The sequence below is a fragment of the Myripristis murdjan genome, chromosome 14 (assembly GCF_902150065.1).
Source record: "Myripristis murdjan chromosome 14, fMyrMur1.1, whole genome shotgun sequence".
NCBI lineage: Eukaryota > Metazoa > Chordata > Actinopteri > Holocentriformes > Holocentridae > Myripristis > Myripristis murdjan.
The window spans coordinates 28,024,978-28,041,390 of record NC_043993.1 but is presented as its reverse complement, the minus strand read 5'-3'; the positions used below and the strand labels follow the sequence as shown (position 1 = coordinate 28,041,390).

Here is a 16,413-nt window from a genome sequence, read left to right as displayed (position 1 = left end):
TGTTTTGACTTGTGTTGGACATTTATTGTTTTTGTTTCCCTTGTGTTTCCAGTATCTTGGTTTTCTTTGATCATTTTTTCTCTACGGTTCTCCCACATTCCTGTCAGCTTGTTGCCTCCTCCACCTCCACATCTGCTCTGCATCGTTCCATCAGCCCTCCCTTTGTGTTGCCTGTCCTCGTCATGTCGTTTGAGCCAATCCTCTGCTCCTTCCAGTCTTGTGTCCCTCCCCTTCTCCCGGTGTGTCGAGTTTGCAGGTTACCTCAGTTTGTATTGAAGTCCCACCCTGCGTTCCAGTAACCATACTACCATACTATTTAGTAGGCAAAAAAAAAAAGAATTAGTATGTCCCAATACATAGTATGTCAGATGCAGTATGCCAAGAGTACCACTATACTACATCCACTCAGATTTCGCAGTATGCAAGTCAGCATGCTTCTCTGGCCATTCTGACCCACAATCCTTTGTGCAGCGGAAGTTACATCGCACTGACTGAGCGGCGTTTACAAGCCACGCCCACATACGGAAGACAACACGACACATGTATCGCTTCTGCTGCCGGAGTTGACGGACGGCAGCGGAAGTGAGCAAGAGGGTCGGATTTCAGGGATGACATATGTAGCGTGTCCCAATAGTATGTAAACACATGCATACTGCATACTACACAACATACTTTGTAAGGGCAGCTGCAGTACATACTAAAAGTAAAAAGTAGAAGTATGCGATTTGGAACGCAGGGCTGGTTTCAGTTCCCTGGTTGTCGTGTCGGTTAATAAACATGGTTATGTTGCGTGGTGTTTGTGTGTGTGTTTGCTGCGTTTGGGTCCTTAATCTCAGCTACTTGTGACATAGGGTCTGTTTAAACAAAACGCTGCAGGAACCAGCCTTTAAAAATCAAAGGAGGAAAAAATGGTGCAGATCTTAACTTTTTTTCCTACAGATTTTGAGCTTGAGTTTGTTTTTGTCCTTCCAGATTTCAGATAAAAACAAAAGTCTTAACAAAATCAAGAATAGCTTAATTTCATTTTAATTTAAATGCTTATGAGAGGCATTTAAACACAAGAAATCTGATGCTGACCCTGCATCACTGATATGACCTTTTTTAAAATATGTAATTTTAATCAGAATAAATGTTTTCTCACATTTTCTGGTATTTCGTCTTTTTTTTTTTTTTTTTTTTTTTTTTTTAAGTTTCAGCCTCTCTTTTTCTTTTTTTCCCCAGGTAATTTCCTGCTATTTTGCTGTTTTTCAAAGGTTTAACTCACTAGACAATCTCCAGGACATAAAAACATGCAAGTGAATATTAACATTATGTTTTAATCTCACCACTTTGAATTTATTTGACAAGTGGCACCCAGACAATTCCTTAATTAACACAAACTAAAATATCTTGATACCAGCATCCTGAGGGCAAAATCACTTCAAACAGGGGTCTGGGGCTTAATGAGAACCACGTTAGGGGTCCAGGCAATCAAAAAGTTTGAAAAGCCCTGGTGTAGTATCAGTAATGTGCAATTTTTATATTTCTGTTAAAAAACATACAAGCAATAAGCCAAAGCATGCACCCATTCATACGATGTCCCACTCTTTCTCCACTCTGAAATCACACTGTTCTGAAATATTTAGGAAGAAAGTTGCTGTTTGACTTCACATTCAGCTTAAACGGACCCAAATCTTTTGCACTGAATGATGTTTGCCTTGCAGCAGCCCGCTGGCATGCAGATTACCCCAAAATAAAGCAGTCTAAGAGCCCAATCTGAGTCAGTGGTAGTTTTGGCAGTCTGCAAGCATAAAGGAAAACAGTCTCCTAATAGTATGTTATACATATAGTATATAGTTTGAACTAGAGAATATATATATGTAAATATATATATATATATATATATAGATAGATAGATAGATAGATAGATAGATAGATAAGTTGAATAGTCACATCATGGCAGTTTTCTGGGCAAACCTATTTCCCCAAATTTATCATGGGGATTTGAGCTGACTTGTTTTACCTGAAACAGAGCAAAGAACGACAGGCAGAGAGATAAGGAAGTTCTGCCAGTCACTTCTGTTTGGCTTGTTTACTTGTTTGTTTTTTCTTGTTTGTTTGAAATGACTTTAAGATGCATTTCATGTGTGTAGATATATGGAAAGAAAGCACATGAAAAAGCACTCAAATCCATACAGTGGCAGAAAAGAGAATGCTTTATCTTTAAAAGTAAATCCCAAAATTTGACATGAACATTAGAATAAGATATCAACAGGGGTGCCACATGATTCTTTTTGCGCATTTTTTTTTTTTTTTTTTTTTTTTGTAGTCCTGTCCACCCACACTCAACACACAGCAACAATCCAACAATCCATTGTGATTCATCTAACCCTGAATGAATATTTATGGATGCGATTGCTGGATTTGAGTCCACCTTGAGAGCCACTGATAATGAAAAGGAATGTGTTTTCTGTGTTCTTGTAATATTAGTAGTATAACCTTGTATTCCAATTTTTCTGTTCAAGGAATATGAATATGAATGTGTTTCACCCTTGTCTTTGCTCAAAATGGGTTGTGTTTAAATCTTAAACTCGTGTGCAGGTTCTGGTTTGCCACTTCTGTGGAATAAGCAGCACTGTGTGTCATTTTGCTTGCGTCAGAGGATTTTTTTTTTTTTTTTTTTTTTGGATTCAAGGACACCTTTATCATGCCACATATCTGTTGAGCAGCAGAGATATTAACAACTTTCATCGTTCTGCTTCAGTGGTTCTCAAACTGGAGTTCGGGACCCCCCCAGGGGGTCGTGAGATAATTTTGGGGGTCACAAGATGATTAAGTTATAAGCGAGAGACATTTTTAATGTGCAAAATTCCCATTGGGTATTTTTTCTTTTGCTGCTTTTTTCTGTTTTTTTGTTGTGACATATTGTGTTTTAAAATGTTACGCCGCCTCTGATAATTAAGCAAATGAAACAACCTGAACAGGTCATCATTTTTAAGGTGGACTGCTCACTGCTCTGCATATGCAGCCTGTGACACTGGGTCATGAATAGGTTTGTTTTAAGGGGTCACGACCCAAAAATATTGAGAACCACTGATCTACTTCATTGTTCAGAGGGGATAAGCGCTTAAACCACTTGAATAGATTAACACTTTCTGGACAAACCTCTAAACACGAAACATTTCTCTACAAACGCAGGATTTAAAATAGAGACTGTGTGCTTTGCAGTTTTACACTGGTAGATTGTCTGTGAGTTGTAATAACATCTTGTGAAAAAAGGCATTTATCTTGGAGTTCCTTTTTCTTGTGAGCACTCAGCCCAATCCCAAACAAACAAATCCTGACAGTAATGTATTTGCCTAATTTGATTGTGGAAGCAGCACTGATACAGTCTCGTGGGTGAATTGATTTCCTGATAGCAAGAGGTCAATATCCAGTTGTCAGTGGTCAATGCCCTTTTAATGGCTTATGCAAATTAGCATCCCTCTGAATGTTTCTCTGTGTCTGTGGCACAGAGCCACAGAACGAAATACACTGATTAGTAATCTGGTTTGTTACAAACCAGTGTGAACTATCACTTCAGCATTTCCCCTACGTTGACTGCTTTGGGATGGGGGAGGGGGGTTGACTGTGTGTTTTTGTGTGTGACAGCGAGCAGCTGGTTTCTCACAGAACATCGTGTGATCTCGTCCTTCTTGTTGACCGGTTCCTTGCTGTTCTTTTGTTCAGAGAGGCTGGAAAAATGCAGATATTTTGGCCTGAATTTCAGACGTCTGGGTTCAACGTCTGTCCATCTTTGGTTTTAGACAAATTACATCAGAGACTCATGAGTGAGACTGTGAGTGAAAATCATCAGTTGCCCATTGATATTAACAATTGTGTGTGGAATTTTAACAGCGGCTCATAATGCTGCCGAATATAGGGGAAACACTGCACTTAGGAATGCGCAAAAATATGTGATTGAATGCCTGCAACCAAACTAAGGTAGGACATTGGAGCTACAATAATAACATTCATTACCACAAGCATGCATAACATGTCAATCAAGTCACAGCACTTGAGGAAGCAACTTTTCAGCCACATCATTAATATTACATGCATTTTTTTAACCATAAAATGATCCCTTTTGATGTCACTCATCACCATGGGTCTTCTTTCCACCATACAGTTTACAGCTGGCCTGCTGTTGTTATTGCCAGGTTTTGGCTTAAAAAATGTCTGTATTGGCCTGAATAATCTCCTCTTCTGTCCTACACTTCACCCCTGTAACCACTTAAACTTCATTCAAAGCTTCTCTGAAACTCTTGCAGATAAACACGCCCAAATTTCAGATCAATCACGCAAGTCAGTCGCACCTCTTTCGTTGCTGCAATCAGTACTGCGGTGACAGGAAAACTTCATTCAAAGCAGCTTACCTTGCAGCTGAATGTCTGCAGTTTCACCATATTTTCATCTTGGAACTCAGACACAAAATAGTCCAAGTAATCCAACAAAAGACTCGCTAGAGTGAAATATATCCCTCATTTCCATCCCAAAAACATATATTTTTTGCCTTAAGTTTCAGTTTTGCACAAGCAATCTCCCGTGAACCCTGAAGCAGGAACACCTTAAATCCCTCAGTGCAGCTTTATATAAAGGGGAAAAAATCCATCTCAGTAACTTTGTTTTATATCCACGAACAACTAAAAGTAATGGAAGTTTGCTCTTGTTTGTTTACACATGCAAAAATTCAGATTTCTTCTATTTTTCCCTACCAGACACAACAATAATTCACCCAAAATGTGTGTTTTTCAGCTGAATACAACTGCCATGTGACTTATTCAGTCGCTGTAGGTTTGACATGATTGAACATTTACTGGTGATGGTTTGACAGCCACCATTGTATTTCATCCATCCTGTGGAAGGTGTATGCTTTGGTTGCTACTGGTTGCCATTTGTTGCTAAGACAACGAGAGTTTTTGCACCAAGAGTGCAGCAACCATTAATTATTATAATTAGGCTTCCTGTTGCGCCATTTTACTGCACTGTCACTGAAAGAAAATAATAGTTCTGTGGTGCTGTATCTAAAAGCCAGGCTCTTGGGTATAATAAGAACAGGCTGGCACAGAGGAGAGCGCAGCACACAACAGAACATCTCCCTTTGACATCAGATCAAAGGTGAAAATATCTTTTTATATCATCACAGGTAACAGTTACTTGTCTGCTTCACAGCTCGAGTCCTCATATTTTGCCATTTAATTGAAAGATTAGCAATATTGTCTGTCTCATATATTTTCAGAGCTATGCATGTTTCAAATTATTTGATTTTTTTCTTTAAAGAATTCATGTTTTATAAGGACAGTAGGAGAAAAATGTATTTTGGTATATATAATGTAAGAAATCTTAAAAGAAGTACAGCATTATTTCACAGATTCTTGAAGATCTTTCAAATGCCATAATGCAAAATGTACGTCTGTTTTACTAAGATATCTGCAAACAATATAAATGTCAGCCTTTTGAAACTTTAAAGGAATACTCCAACGGCGCTAAATACCCTCGTCCCGACTTCACCAGACTGAGACAAGATGTTCGATAACATTTTCTCCTCTGTACGTCCAGTGGTTAAGTTCCTGTCGGTGGCATTTCATGTTAGCTTAGCATAAAGACTTGGAGTCTATGGGAGTCATTTGCCTAGCTCTGTCAAAGTGAAAAAATAAACCTTACAGCAACTCCAAAGCTTATTTACACAGTGTATCATGTAGATTTAAAATGCACATCTTGGGATTGCTACCCATTAGAACCGATTTTCTGGATATGCAAAGGTGAAAATGGGATCGAACATCTTGTCTCAGTCCGGGAAGGTCGGAAAAAGGGTGTTTGTCCTGAAATATTGGAGTATTCCTTTTAAACGTGCAGTGTGTATAACTGTCAATTAAATGATGACCCTTTCCTCAACAAAGGAAAATATGGAATAAGTTTCTAATTTGGTGGCTGAATTGAAATGATTCTTACTATTGGCCAGACTCACTGACTAATTATGTGCTTATCCCAAGTTTTTTTTACTGAGTCTAAATTTTACATAATGCACCTTTAAAAAAAAAAAAAAAAAAAAATCCATTTTCAACTCATTTAACAGTCACATCAACTTTATCAATTGCTCCATCAATTTGAAAGTCATATATTAGATTAGATATATTAGATAGATAGATAGATAGATAGATAGATATAGATATATATAGACATAGATATAGATATATACATATATACACACACACACACAATTAATAATACTATTTTACAATACAAAACAAGCTTAAACAATAGCTGCAACATCATTATTTCAAAATGGAACTTACATATTGGTTGATTTTTGTAAACTAGTTTCCACCTTGTCCACGTCCAGTGCTTTTACAAAGTACCTGGTGAAAATAACGTTTGCTTAGCCCAAAGTAGGCATTTCATTTAAAAATGGAAAATTACTAGAGGACTGTTTTAAACATTTTACTCATTGACACTGAGTACTGCTGCACTGCTGTCACAGATATCAAGTGCTAGATTAATGCATAATGAAAGATGGAGTGAAGATTTAATCCATATTCATGGCTGTTCTGAAGCTAATATTGAAAAGGGTTAAAAAATAAATAAATGTAAAGTGTTACCTCTCTGACAGGACCTTTTTTACAGGTGTAGGCAGTCAGTGTGTCCTGTGCTGTGATGGTTTGCTTAGCTCAGAGTCAGTGGAAATTCAAACATTGTGGTCTTTAAATAACAAGTCACCTTTTTTGACAATGTCAAACAATCCCTTCCCATCTGACAAAAAGGCTTAATCAGCTGCTCTACCCCACAACATGGCCAAGAGCACTTGACGTGGGCCACCAGAGGAAGATAAGACTGGATTTTACTCTTTATGATGACTTTGCCTTCAACTGCACAAGCATGCTTGCAGAAATTTATACACCTGCGGAAACTGCATAAAACAATTAAACAGCAAAAAGCGGTGGCTATGGCGGTAATGCACTCAACCCCTTGGGATTCTCCCCATCACAGCGGCATTGCAGCAATGTGGTAATTATTACAGCCCCACGGGAGATGGGCGGGGAAATAGTGCCTGGTCCTATTCATTTCTAACAGCACCCTGTGCACTGTACTGTTCACATTACACTGCTCCAGTGCAGAGGAGAGGAATAAGGAGACTGTCACTAGCAGTGAAAGTTAAAATAGCTTTTAGTTAAAGGTAAAGGCTTTATTCAACCTCCATACGATGAGGGCTGGCTCTACATAATGGAGGGCCTTTGGAAGAAAGTATCTTTAGGGCCCCTGTGTCCCACCATCATCTACCCCCACAATATAATAACTGCAAGTATACAAAAGACATTTTTAAGACATTTTAATAGCTGACTGAGATTTTTTGATTTTTTTAACCTAGGAATGCACAAAGAATGTTTGTATGATTAATATTACTTCACTACAATTAATAACAACATGACAAATATCTGATTTATGTCTTCTTTCAAGCCTGATCATATTTTTTTTTTTCTTTTCCCAGCTGCAACTGATGATTTTCCTTTTGGATGTGCCATCATGGCAGCATTAAGTAGCACATAATGACTGATTGGATAGTCACTGCAGCACCTGCTGCACCAATCAGATTCATCAACTGATATCTGCCTATTGACATGGGGTCCACTCTCACTACGCGCCACTGATTGGCTTTATGTTTGTAACTAATGCACTGAACATAAAAATATTTTTTTTCTTTCTTCAAGGAAAAAAAATATTCACAGGGGCCCCTACGCAGTTGCACATAGGGAAAACCTACCGTTTTGGCCTGCTTCCTGGAGTGACTTGTATTGTAGTTATTAGTACATGTGAGAATGCTGCTGACAATCAGCTGGCTCTGTTAGTGGACAAGATAAAGCTGTTTATCTACTTGGAGATCAAAGTTTTAATGTAAGTTATTTTTTAGGTATTTTAAAAACAATGTGTGAACATTTTTGCTGCTCAGCAAAGGCCTTTTGCACCCACAAGTTATTTGAAGACAAAAAAGCTCTAAAACCTCACTTTGGATTGGAGCTGACTTTTATCCTCACACCATTACTAATAGAACTACTGGCCACCATTCCTTAAGACTATTTTATATTTTAACCTTCCATTTGGTGTCAGAAGTTGGTGTCTAAATGCCACTCTAGAAAGGCGGGGTAATCTGCAGTTGGGGAAAGTGCTGCCAGTGCTGGGTCAAGAGAAAGGGCTGTAAGAGGATTGCCTGCACCCAGTCATCTCCTTGGAGACTAGCCAGTGCCAGAGGATATGGCCACACTTACCTCCATATAGCAGCAATGTCTTCAGTTCCACAGGAAGCTATGAAAGGCATTGTGAAGGTTGGCTTAGAAGGTCATCAAAAAAACAGATAAAAGATGATGGCAGATGCAACCAAACTTTAGTCTGCCCTTCACCACCCCGACTGATGCCTCAGGCAGGAGTGCTGGTGGAACGCGATGGCAAGGTGAGGGAGAAGAAAAAAGGCCACTGGCCAAGTGTCAGCAGGAAACTACTCCTGAGGGAGACACAGTACTCTGCGGGGCAGCCGGAGTGTCTAGCCATCAAACGCATCGCAGAGCGTTTCAAGTACTGTCTGCTGGGTAGAGAATTCACCTTAAAGACTGACCACGGGAATCTCCAGCAGTTCGAAACCATGAAACTCTAGAATTACCTGCTGGCTCCTGTCACGGCAGCCATACTGCTTCACATCAAGTGTCTTCCAAGCAAGTGAACTCCTGTCTCAATTCCCTGATAGTGAGTTTTTCAAGAGAAGGAGAGAGGTGAGAAAGAAGCTCACCCTGCATTGTGGGCGCTGTACCTACTGGTTCCTTCATGTGAGAATGCTCCATATTGATGCCGACAGTTGTGATTAATGGACTAGGAGAGCTGGTATTGACTTGATTGTGTATTTATACTTTCAAACATTGTATGAAGGCTTTAAACCTGGTGATATCTAGCAATGCAATCAGTCACTCATTCCTGGTGACAACTGCTTCTGTGATGGTGCTGTCTAAATGAGATTTAATGCCATGGCTGATGATTGTGTGTCTCTGATTGTGGGCCTTCAAGTTATTTTAGATGTCGTTTTTCCAAAATAAAAAGCTTCATTTTGTCTTCTTTGTGCAAAGGCCTTGTACACCACAGTCTCACTTATTTGCAAGTAAAAAGAGAAAAGAGCTCTTAAAGTCCACCACTTCTAGAGCTGCTGGATACCAATTATGAAAGTGGAGATAGACTTTCTCTGTTTTTTTTTTTTTAAATGCTCAGTAATTACTCTAATACTGTGTTGATACCATATTGATATAATTGTAAATATAAGCTTCTACCTGGGAAAACCATTCAAATCTTCCCCCCAGTCATATTTACACAAGATTTGCTAGCTCCACATGATTTCTCCCACTTATTCCAAATAATGTCATCAATACGGATTATTTTGACCAGCATGGAGTTCATCATGGATGTGTCACCAGTGATACTACTTATCATACTAATAGTCGATATAAGTTTCTCTTTGCACACAGTTATTCAGTTCAGTCAAATGGCAGACTGTGTAAAGTGACATCAGATAATGGTAATGTTGTGTTCATAGTCTGTAGTTCTGTAATCTGGAAATTAGTTAGGATTTTTGAGCCATTGACTCCCTGGCCAGATATGCAATGCAGAAATAAAGTTCAATGTTTAACATAAGGCCAAGAGTGTTTGACCTTCTGCTCTATGACATAAATTACTCTTGTTAACATCTCAACAGCAAAATTTTAAGTTGCACTGTTCTTTTGAAACCACAAAGGGAGACAGAATAATTGCACATCATTACCTCACATTCTTGCTCTTATGTTTCTTTGCGTTTCTAGCAAAATTTTCCACAGCACGTTTGTGAATTTTTGTGTTAGCTGGCTACTTCAAAGCAAAAGATCTGGGCTAGTTTCTACAGTGGTGACGTGACAACAATTGCAATTTGTTTTAGCCTCATGTTAGTTTTCTGCCTATATTAAATGCCTTGTTTAAAAAAAATTCATGGGTTTGTGGAGAGAGAACATGTAAGTATAATGAGCCTTTGTTTGCAGCAGAGCATTTTTTAAACCTAATGAAAAAAAAAAATCCACTGTAATCTGCTTGGTGAACCCATGGTTGAGGCAGCGTCCAGGCTGGCCCACACACCATCACTTGAACACTCTATTATTATTATTTTTTTTTTTTTTCATTTTTCTTCTATTTTATGTCTTTGCCCTGTAGCTTTCCAAAGGAGTGACGGGGCCTCCGCAGATTAATGTGATAATGTGGGATTTGGGCACATAGGTGTTCAGGCACATAAAATGGCATGTGATGCCATTCCCAGATCACAGCCAGTCTCTCCCTGCCAGTGTGTTGTGGTTTGCTTGTTCATTCCTGCCTCTGCCAGCGTGACAGTGGAGCAGAACTGTACTGCTGTGCACAGAACACACACTTATCTCAGATAACAACGTCCTGAAAGATGAACACACATGGCTGTGTTTTTGGAGCTGTTTCTTATTGTCCTAGTTGGGTTATATTTAATCTGTATTAAATATTCCTCACACATTATCCCACTGGACTGATGTCACATCTCAAACGTGACTTGTTATTGCATCATTGTGTTATTAATAATAAAAAAAAAACTTCTGACTTTTTTTGGCAATAAAATTTTACTCTTTAGCGAAGCATATTAATTATATAACCTTGCCTTCACACAGAATAGAAAGTATTCAGTTACTTGTAGTAAATCAAAAGTGGGTCCAATGCAGTAGCAAATGTTACTTCTGCTTATAGAACAAATGATCTGATTATATTTAAGAGCAACATGCCTCATGTCTACCTCTGTCTACCTACCTACGCTGACACCTGCAAAGTGCGCTCAATGGACTCCATACTTACTGTTCCCCTTCTCCTTTCCCCGAAATTTTACATTGCAAATAATTAGGCATTAAAAGATAAATGCAAACAAATAATTGTCTTCGAAGTTCCTCTCTTCACCTGACAGCATCAGCTCCTCTGCACCCAGGAGTTGATGTGACACTGCTCTCCAGATGAGTTCTTGTTCAAACCTACAGAACTTCATTTTAAAGTCTAGTAGCAATACCAAGCTTTCCAAAGATAGCACACATGTACTGCTGAGTTACAAGACATCTAGATATTTTGATATCATGCTGCAGCCATAAAACAAATGCATCTCGGCTTTGAATATTTCACCCAGTATCAGTGCTGTGATGTAGCTGCAGTGAGTCCGCTGCAGCCAGCAGATCCAGAATACAGATGTGACATTGTTGTCCAATATTGGGGAAAATGTGTTTTCTAACATTGAGGCTGTTGGAGTTCAAGGGGTTAAAGACATCAAAGCTCATTTTCTCATGATAATGGATTCATTTATCTTGTTATCTCAAACTAAATAATTACCTTGTGATCGCGAGATAACAGCATTTTAAAAAAAAATAACTGCAAGCGCCGCCATTCTCGGCTTCCGCATATCAGAGTGTGGTCAACATTTTAACTTTTACTCTCAGAAAAGAGTGCCTTGGACCCTCCTTCTGGGTTTTAATAGATTCCTTTATTACCTATTCTGAAGAGGACCTGTTGATTGCTTTCTGCCGTGGACATTTCTAGTACCAAGCAGCACTCCCACATCTTTGGTGTTTTCTATTGCACTGCTTGTAATTGGACTGCACTAATCTGTCTACAAAAGCTGCACAGAGTGCTGTCTAGGCAGCAGAGCTCCTTAAGCTAATGGCTAATATTGCCGTGGTGTTCCACCGAGTGCTTTTAGACGCTCATTTGTGCCAGCTGCCACCCGGTACTTTAATAGCTCTCTTATTAGTTATCCAGTCATGCTATACTGACACTGATGTTGTGCTGGACTTATCATCATCATTGCAGACCACTGATGGTGGGCGTTGATGATGATGGTGATTGTTTTTATACTTCGTCTGGAGTAATATGTGATGATTATGACTTTTATATTTATACACCAGGGTAACTGATCTGTGGAATGTGTTTTTTTAAATATATATAGTTAACAATTTAGTGTAGTCGTTCAATTTGATTGGAGCGATGTCTGGACATGTGGCACAGTTTTATTGCTTGACCTTTTCTTTTATATCTTGTGCCGGACGCTGTGTGACAACCAAGTTTCCTCCCAAAAATCAACAGAGCGCTGGTACCACCGTATTCAGATCTGTTCTGTTTTATAATTGCAGGCTGAAATCTAACACTATCACTGTTAACAACGCAAAAATCCAGGCTAAGTGGAGGACTGAGTGGGAATCAGCAAAAAGTTGATAAAAAAAACCCACACATTATTGGCTGCTTTGTTCGCCATTTATTTTGACAAAAGCTAGCAGAGTGTTAATCCAACTTCGATCCTTGTCAGGTTGCCACCATCGTTGTCACTCGCAAACAGGTCAGAAACTTCAGTGCAAAATAGACAAGAGAGGATTGTTTTTATGGAGAGAGAGTGATTTCACACCATTTTTTTTCTTTTATATTGATTGGTTTCATAGCCAAAGTTGAGCTGTAGGTGTTTTGAATGGATTACTATAGTATCTTTTGTGAAACATCTGTTGTTTTTTGACTGTAAAAATGTCCTACAGTGCAGATAACACATGCTGCCATCACATTCCTTATTGCTCAGTCCCTGTAACTTGAATCTGGTTGAATAAAATACTGCAGCTAAGCAGTAGATTGCTCTAAAACGGCGTAAATAAGAGTGAATTATGTTACAGGAGCCACATTGTCCATAAAATCAGTTTATTTCCCAAGAAAGAAAAAAAATGCTGAAACTCATTACTAATTATTGTCCTTTCAGTTTGTATTTGATTAAATGTGATAAATGATCCGATTAATATCTCATTCTTTGCTTTTTTTTTTTTTTTTTTTTAGAGGCACAGAAAATCAAAAGTAACAACAATCAGTGTATCGCTGATTGCAATACTCATGAATTAGATTATGTGTTGAAAGTAAGCCTCCCTTCCCTGACTATCAGTAAAGCTTTCACACTGTGCAATCAAAAAATAACAGTAATGGGTAGTAACTCAACACCACTTCGTCACCCTCAGTCTGACTAATATAGTTATCCGTGATGAAAATGTTCAATTACCTGTGCTAGCAGTTTCCATGGCTGTGTGCAACAAGCTGATTATCCCTAGCCCACAACCTTTTCAGTGAATCCCCAGCCAGCTGCAGTAGCGTCTGCAGCGGAGGATTTGGAGAAAACATAATGATATTATGCTAATGTACAGATATTGCTGGATTGACATTTCTACTGATTGGGATTAGTGCTCCTATCCATTTTCCCACCCACGCAGCAGTAGCTTAAGGTCTTTCTGTCACTAGAACATGCTTTTAACATTGCTCGTGTCAGGGGTAATTTGTGGTGTTACTTAAGTGGGCTTGTTTCAGTGCAATTAGTTTATTTTCTTTGTATAATGAGTGCATGCCCTGAGCGATATGCCTTTTGGAGGCAAATGGAAACCGAGCACTTCCCATATTTGGGGACAGACTACAGCCGCAGTCTACTGATTTGATCTTATTTATATCAAGATCTCTGACAAGGGCAGTTGCGAGATTCTTCTTATCTGTTAGATGTGTGTGTACTTCCATTTCATGTGATCCGTGTACACCTAACAGTTCATAGGTTAAGAGAGGATTTTCCGTCTGTGAATGTCTCTCCACCCACTCGCGGTTTGTGCAAATCTTGTAAAATGACAAATAGTGTGTTTAATAAAGTCTTATTGCAGCTCCTGTTTTCAAGTGGTGTGTTTTAATCCTGTATTTAAAGACACAAAATGACCCAGAGAGGCTCTGAGATTTCTGCAGAACTCTGTTTCTGCCCTGTTTTCCATTTTGGAACAAAACCGCCCTGTCCTTTTTTTTTTTTTTTTTTTTTTTTTTTTTTTCTTATGCTCTTGTTGTATCTCTGCTCTAATTACCAAGGTTACTTGTCTCTATTATGAAAATTCGACTTTATTTTTGACATTAGTTACAGACCACCGTACAAGAGGGGGTTTTGTTACATGTGAATCAATGTTGCCGTTCCCACTGGCTGCTCACAGAGGTCAATAAAGGTCAGACTGCTTAATGACCATTTAATTTGCTAATGCATTTCTTCCCCTGTTTTTTTTCTTTTTTTCTTTTTTTTTTCTTCACAGGCACCCATAAATTTATCACCGAGGGGGAATACCTCGAGCTGGCAGCCATCACCAAAGAGCAGTCAGGATCGTATGAATGCATTGCTTCTAATGACATCTCAGCCCCTGATGTCAGGACAGTGCAAGTCACCGTCAACTGTAAGAAATCAAACTATCACATATCAGCGCAGCATGCTGGCTCTACTCAGTGTACAGGGTTGAAACATATGAGGGGAACACACACAAAAAGGCCTGTAGTATCTTAGTTGTTCACTGGATGCTCCCTCAAATACAACCTGGCCGTTTGCAGTTCAATATTTCCACATTTAAAGAAATAGAAATAACAGCCAAGAGCTTCAATCAATGTGTTGCTGTGTAGTCTATGACACGATTTTGTCCAAAAAAAAAAAAAAAAAAAAAAAAAAAAAAAAACTTTCACTTTGTGATCCCTCCCACAGATCCTCCCTTCATTTCCAAGGCAAGAGGTACGGGCACTGCGGTCGGACAAAAAGGCGTTCTGCAATGCGAAGCCTCTGCTGTACCGAGAGCAGACTTTGAGTGGTACAAAGAAGACCGCAGGCAAGTCTCTCCTCGGAGTGATTTTCATAGGCCTGCGCTTGTTTCAAATCAATATTACAGACACACAAACAAAAGACAGCTACTGCTCTGTGGGCCAAAGCCTTACTTTATTTGAAATAAGCCTGATTGGACCATCAATGTCAATAAATGATGTCTTTTTAACTCATTGTTTTTTTTAAAGTAAGACACTGGGTTTGATGCAATTAGATAATCCTCCGTGCCCTGTGTTTCTGTTCTCTCTATGGGCATAATACCTTAATTTAATCACATTATGAACATTCAAATAACTTTCTTCATAGTCAAATCATCTGCAAAACAGCCTGGTCACCAAAGGCAAGTATTATTATTTTTACACTGTAATTGGTTTATGTCAGTGGGGTGTGTTGCTTGGAGGTTTAGAGGATATTATAGCATAATGCAGCTTTCTCCAACTCAAGGCCAGGGACTGGTAAGATGTTTATGAGCAGCCCCGGAGCTGGTAAGCTGATATAAACATAGGGTATGTTGCAGTGTTAAATGGTCCTTGACGGTGACAGCGGCACTGCTCGTCAGTCCCCGAGACAAAAATCGGTCCGCAAGAACAAAAAGAAGGAGCTGATATAATAAATGGCTAGCATTTACAAATGTGGAACAAGGCAATGAAACGGTGGCAGAGGAGCGGGGACAATGCAACGAACAAAACAGGAGAGAAAAAAAAAGTTTGAACATTGGGTTACAGTGCACTGGAGCATGCAGTGCACAAATGCAGCTACTTCAATAAACCAGTGAGCTGCATTTAGTTTGGGCTGTGACTTCATAAAGACAAGGTTCGGCTGTAAAAGCTCGCAGGTAAAATATGTATTCCTTAATGCTAAATGGAAGGTCAAAGATTTGAAAACAGGGCAAAGTAAAAAAAAAAAAAAAAAAAAAAAAAAGGTGCATTCCGACACTTGATCTCACAGATGTTTGAGAAAAGCATTCGACTCTGAACGCTGCGAACCTCTTTCTTCCAGGCTCTTCAACGGACTAAACGGGGTTAAGATAGAGAATCAAGGCAAACAGTCCATGCTCATCTTTTTCAACGTCTCTGAAGAAGACTATGGAAACTACACCTGCGTGGCCATGAACACTATGGGAATCACCAATGCCAGCATAATCCTCTATGGTAGGAATTTTAATTTTAAAATTATAACAACTAAGCACAGTGATATAGGTGCTGAATTCTATTTTTTAAAGCCAATAACAATTTTACAATTATATCAACAAGGCAATATAATTTGTAATTTCAAAGTCACAACAAAATGGAAAATGACAACATAAAATTATACAGTTTTTATCTTTTATTTATTCAGTATCTAAATGATATTGCTTTTGAAAATCATAATTTTTAATTGTTACTTTAGTGCATTACCAGTAGTTTTGTACCAGTAGCTGTGCATAAGAATTTGAATTTATTATCTGCCTCTCTCTCTAATGTCTGTCTCTCTAATATATCTCTGGTTATTTATTTGTTTATTTTTGGTATAATATCAGGGACAAAATCTTTCCCTTCTTTGGATACAAATGTTGTTGTTTTTTTAAACTTTGATATGCCAAATTACAGTCTGAGAAGTGGCAGCAGAGAAATTGTTTCTTCTCATCTCTTGTTCTGCTAATGAAGTATTTGCCATCATTAGACTGTTTGATTGTCTGTCAGCAAAATTTCTCAAATTCCTCTGCGCAG

At 38.7% G+C, this 16,413-nt stretch overlaps 1 protein-coding gene across 2 annotated transcripts in view; it reads left to right on the top strand.

Annotated features, from left to right (window-relative positions):
- The window catches only part of opcml (opioid binding protein/cell adhesion molecule-like), a 297,742-nt gene that overhangs the window by 279,783 nt on the left and 1,546 nt on the right, over positions 1 to 16,413 (top strand). For both annotated transcript variants that reach the window (XM_030069467.1, XM_030069466.1), the window contains 3 exons: positions 14,154 to 14,291; positions 14,591 to 14,711; positions 15,704 to 15,855. In XM_030069467.1, coding sequence (XP_029925327.1) covers positions 14,154 to 14,291; positions 14,591 to 14,711; positions 15,704 to 15,855 — 411 coding nt within the window. The remainder of the gene's footprint in view (positions 1 to 14,153; positions 14,292 to 14,590; positions 14,712 to 15,703; positions 15,856 to 16,413) is intronic.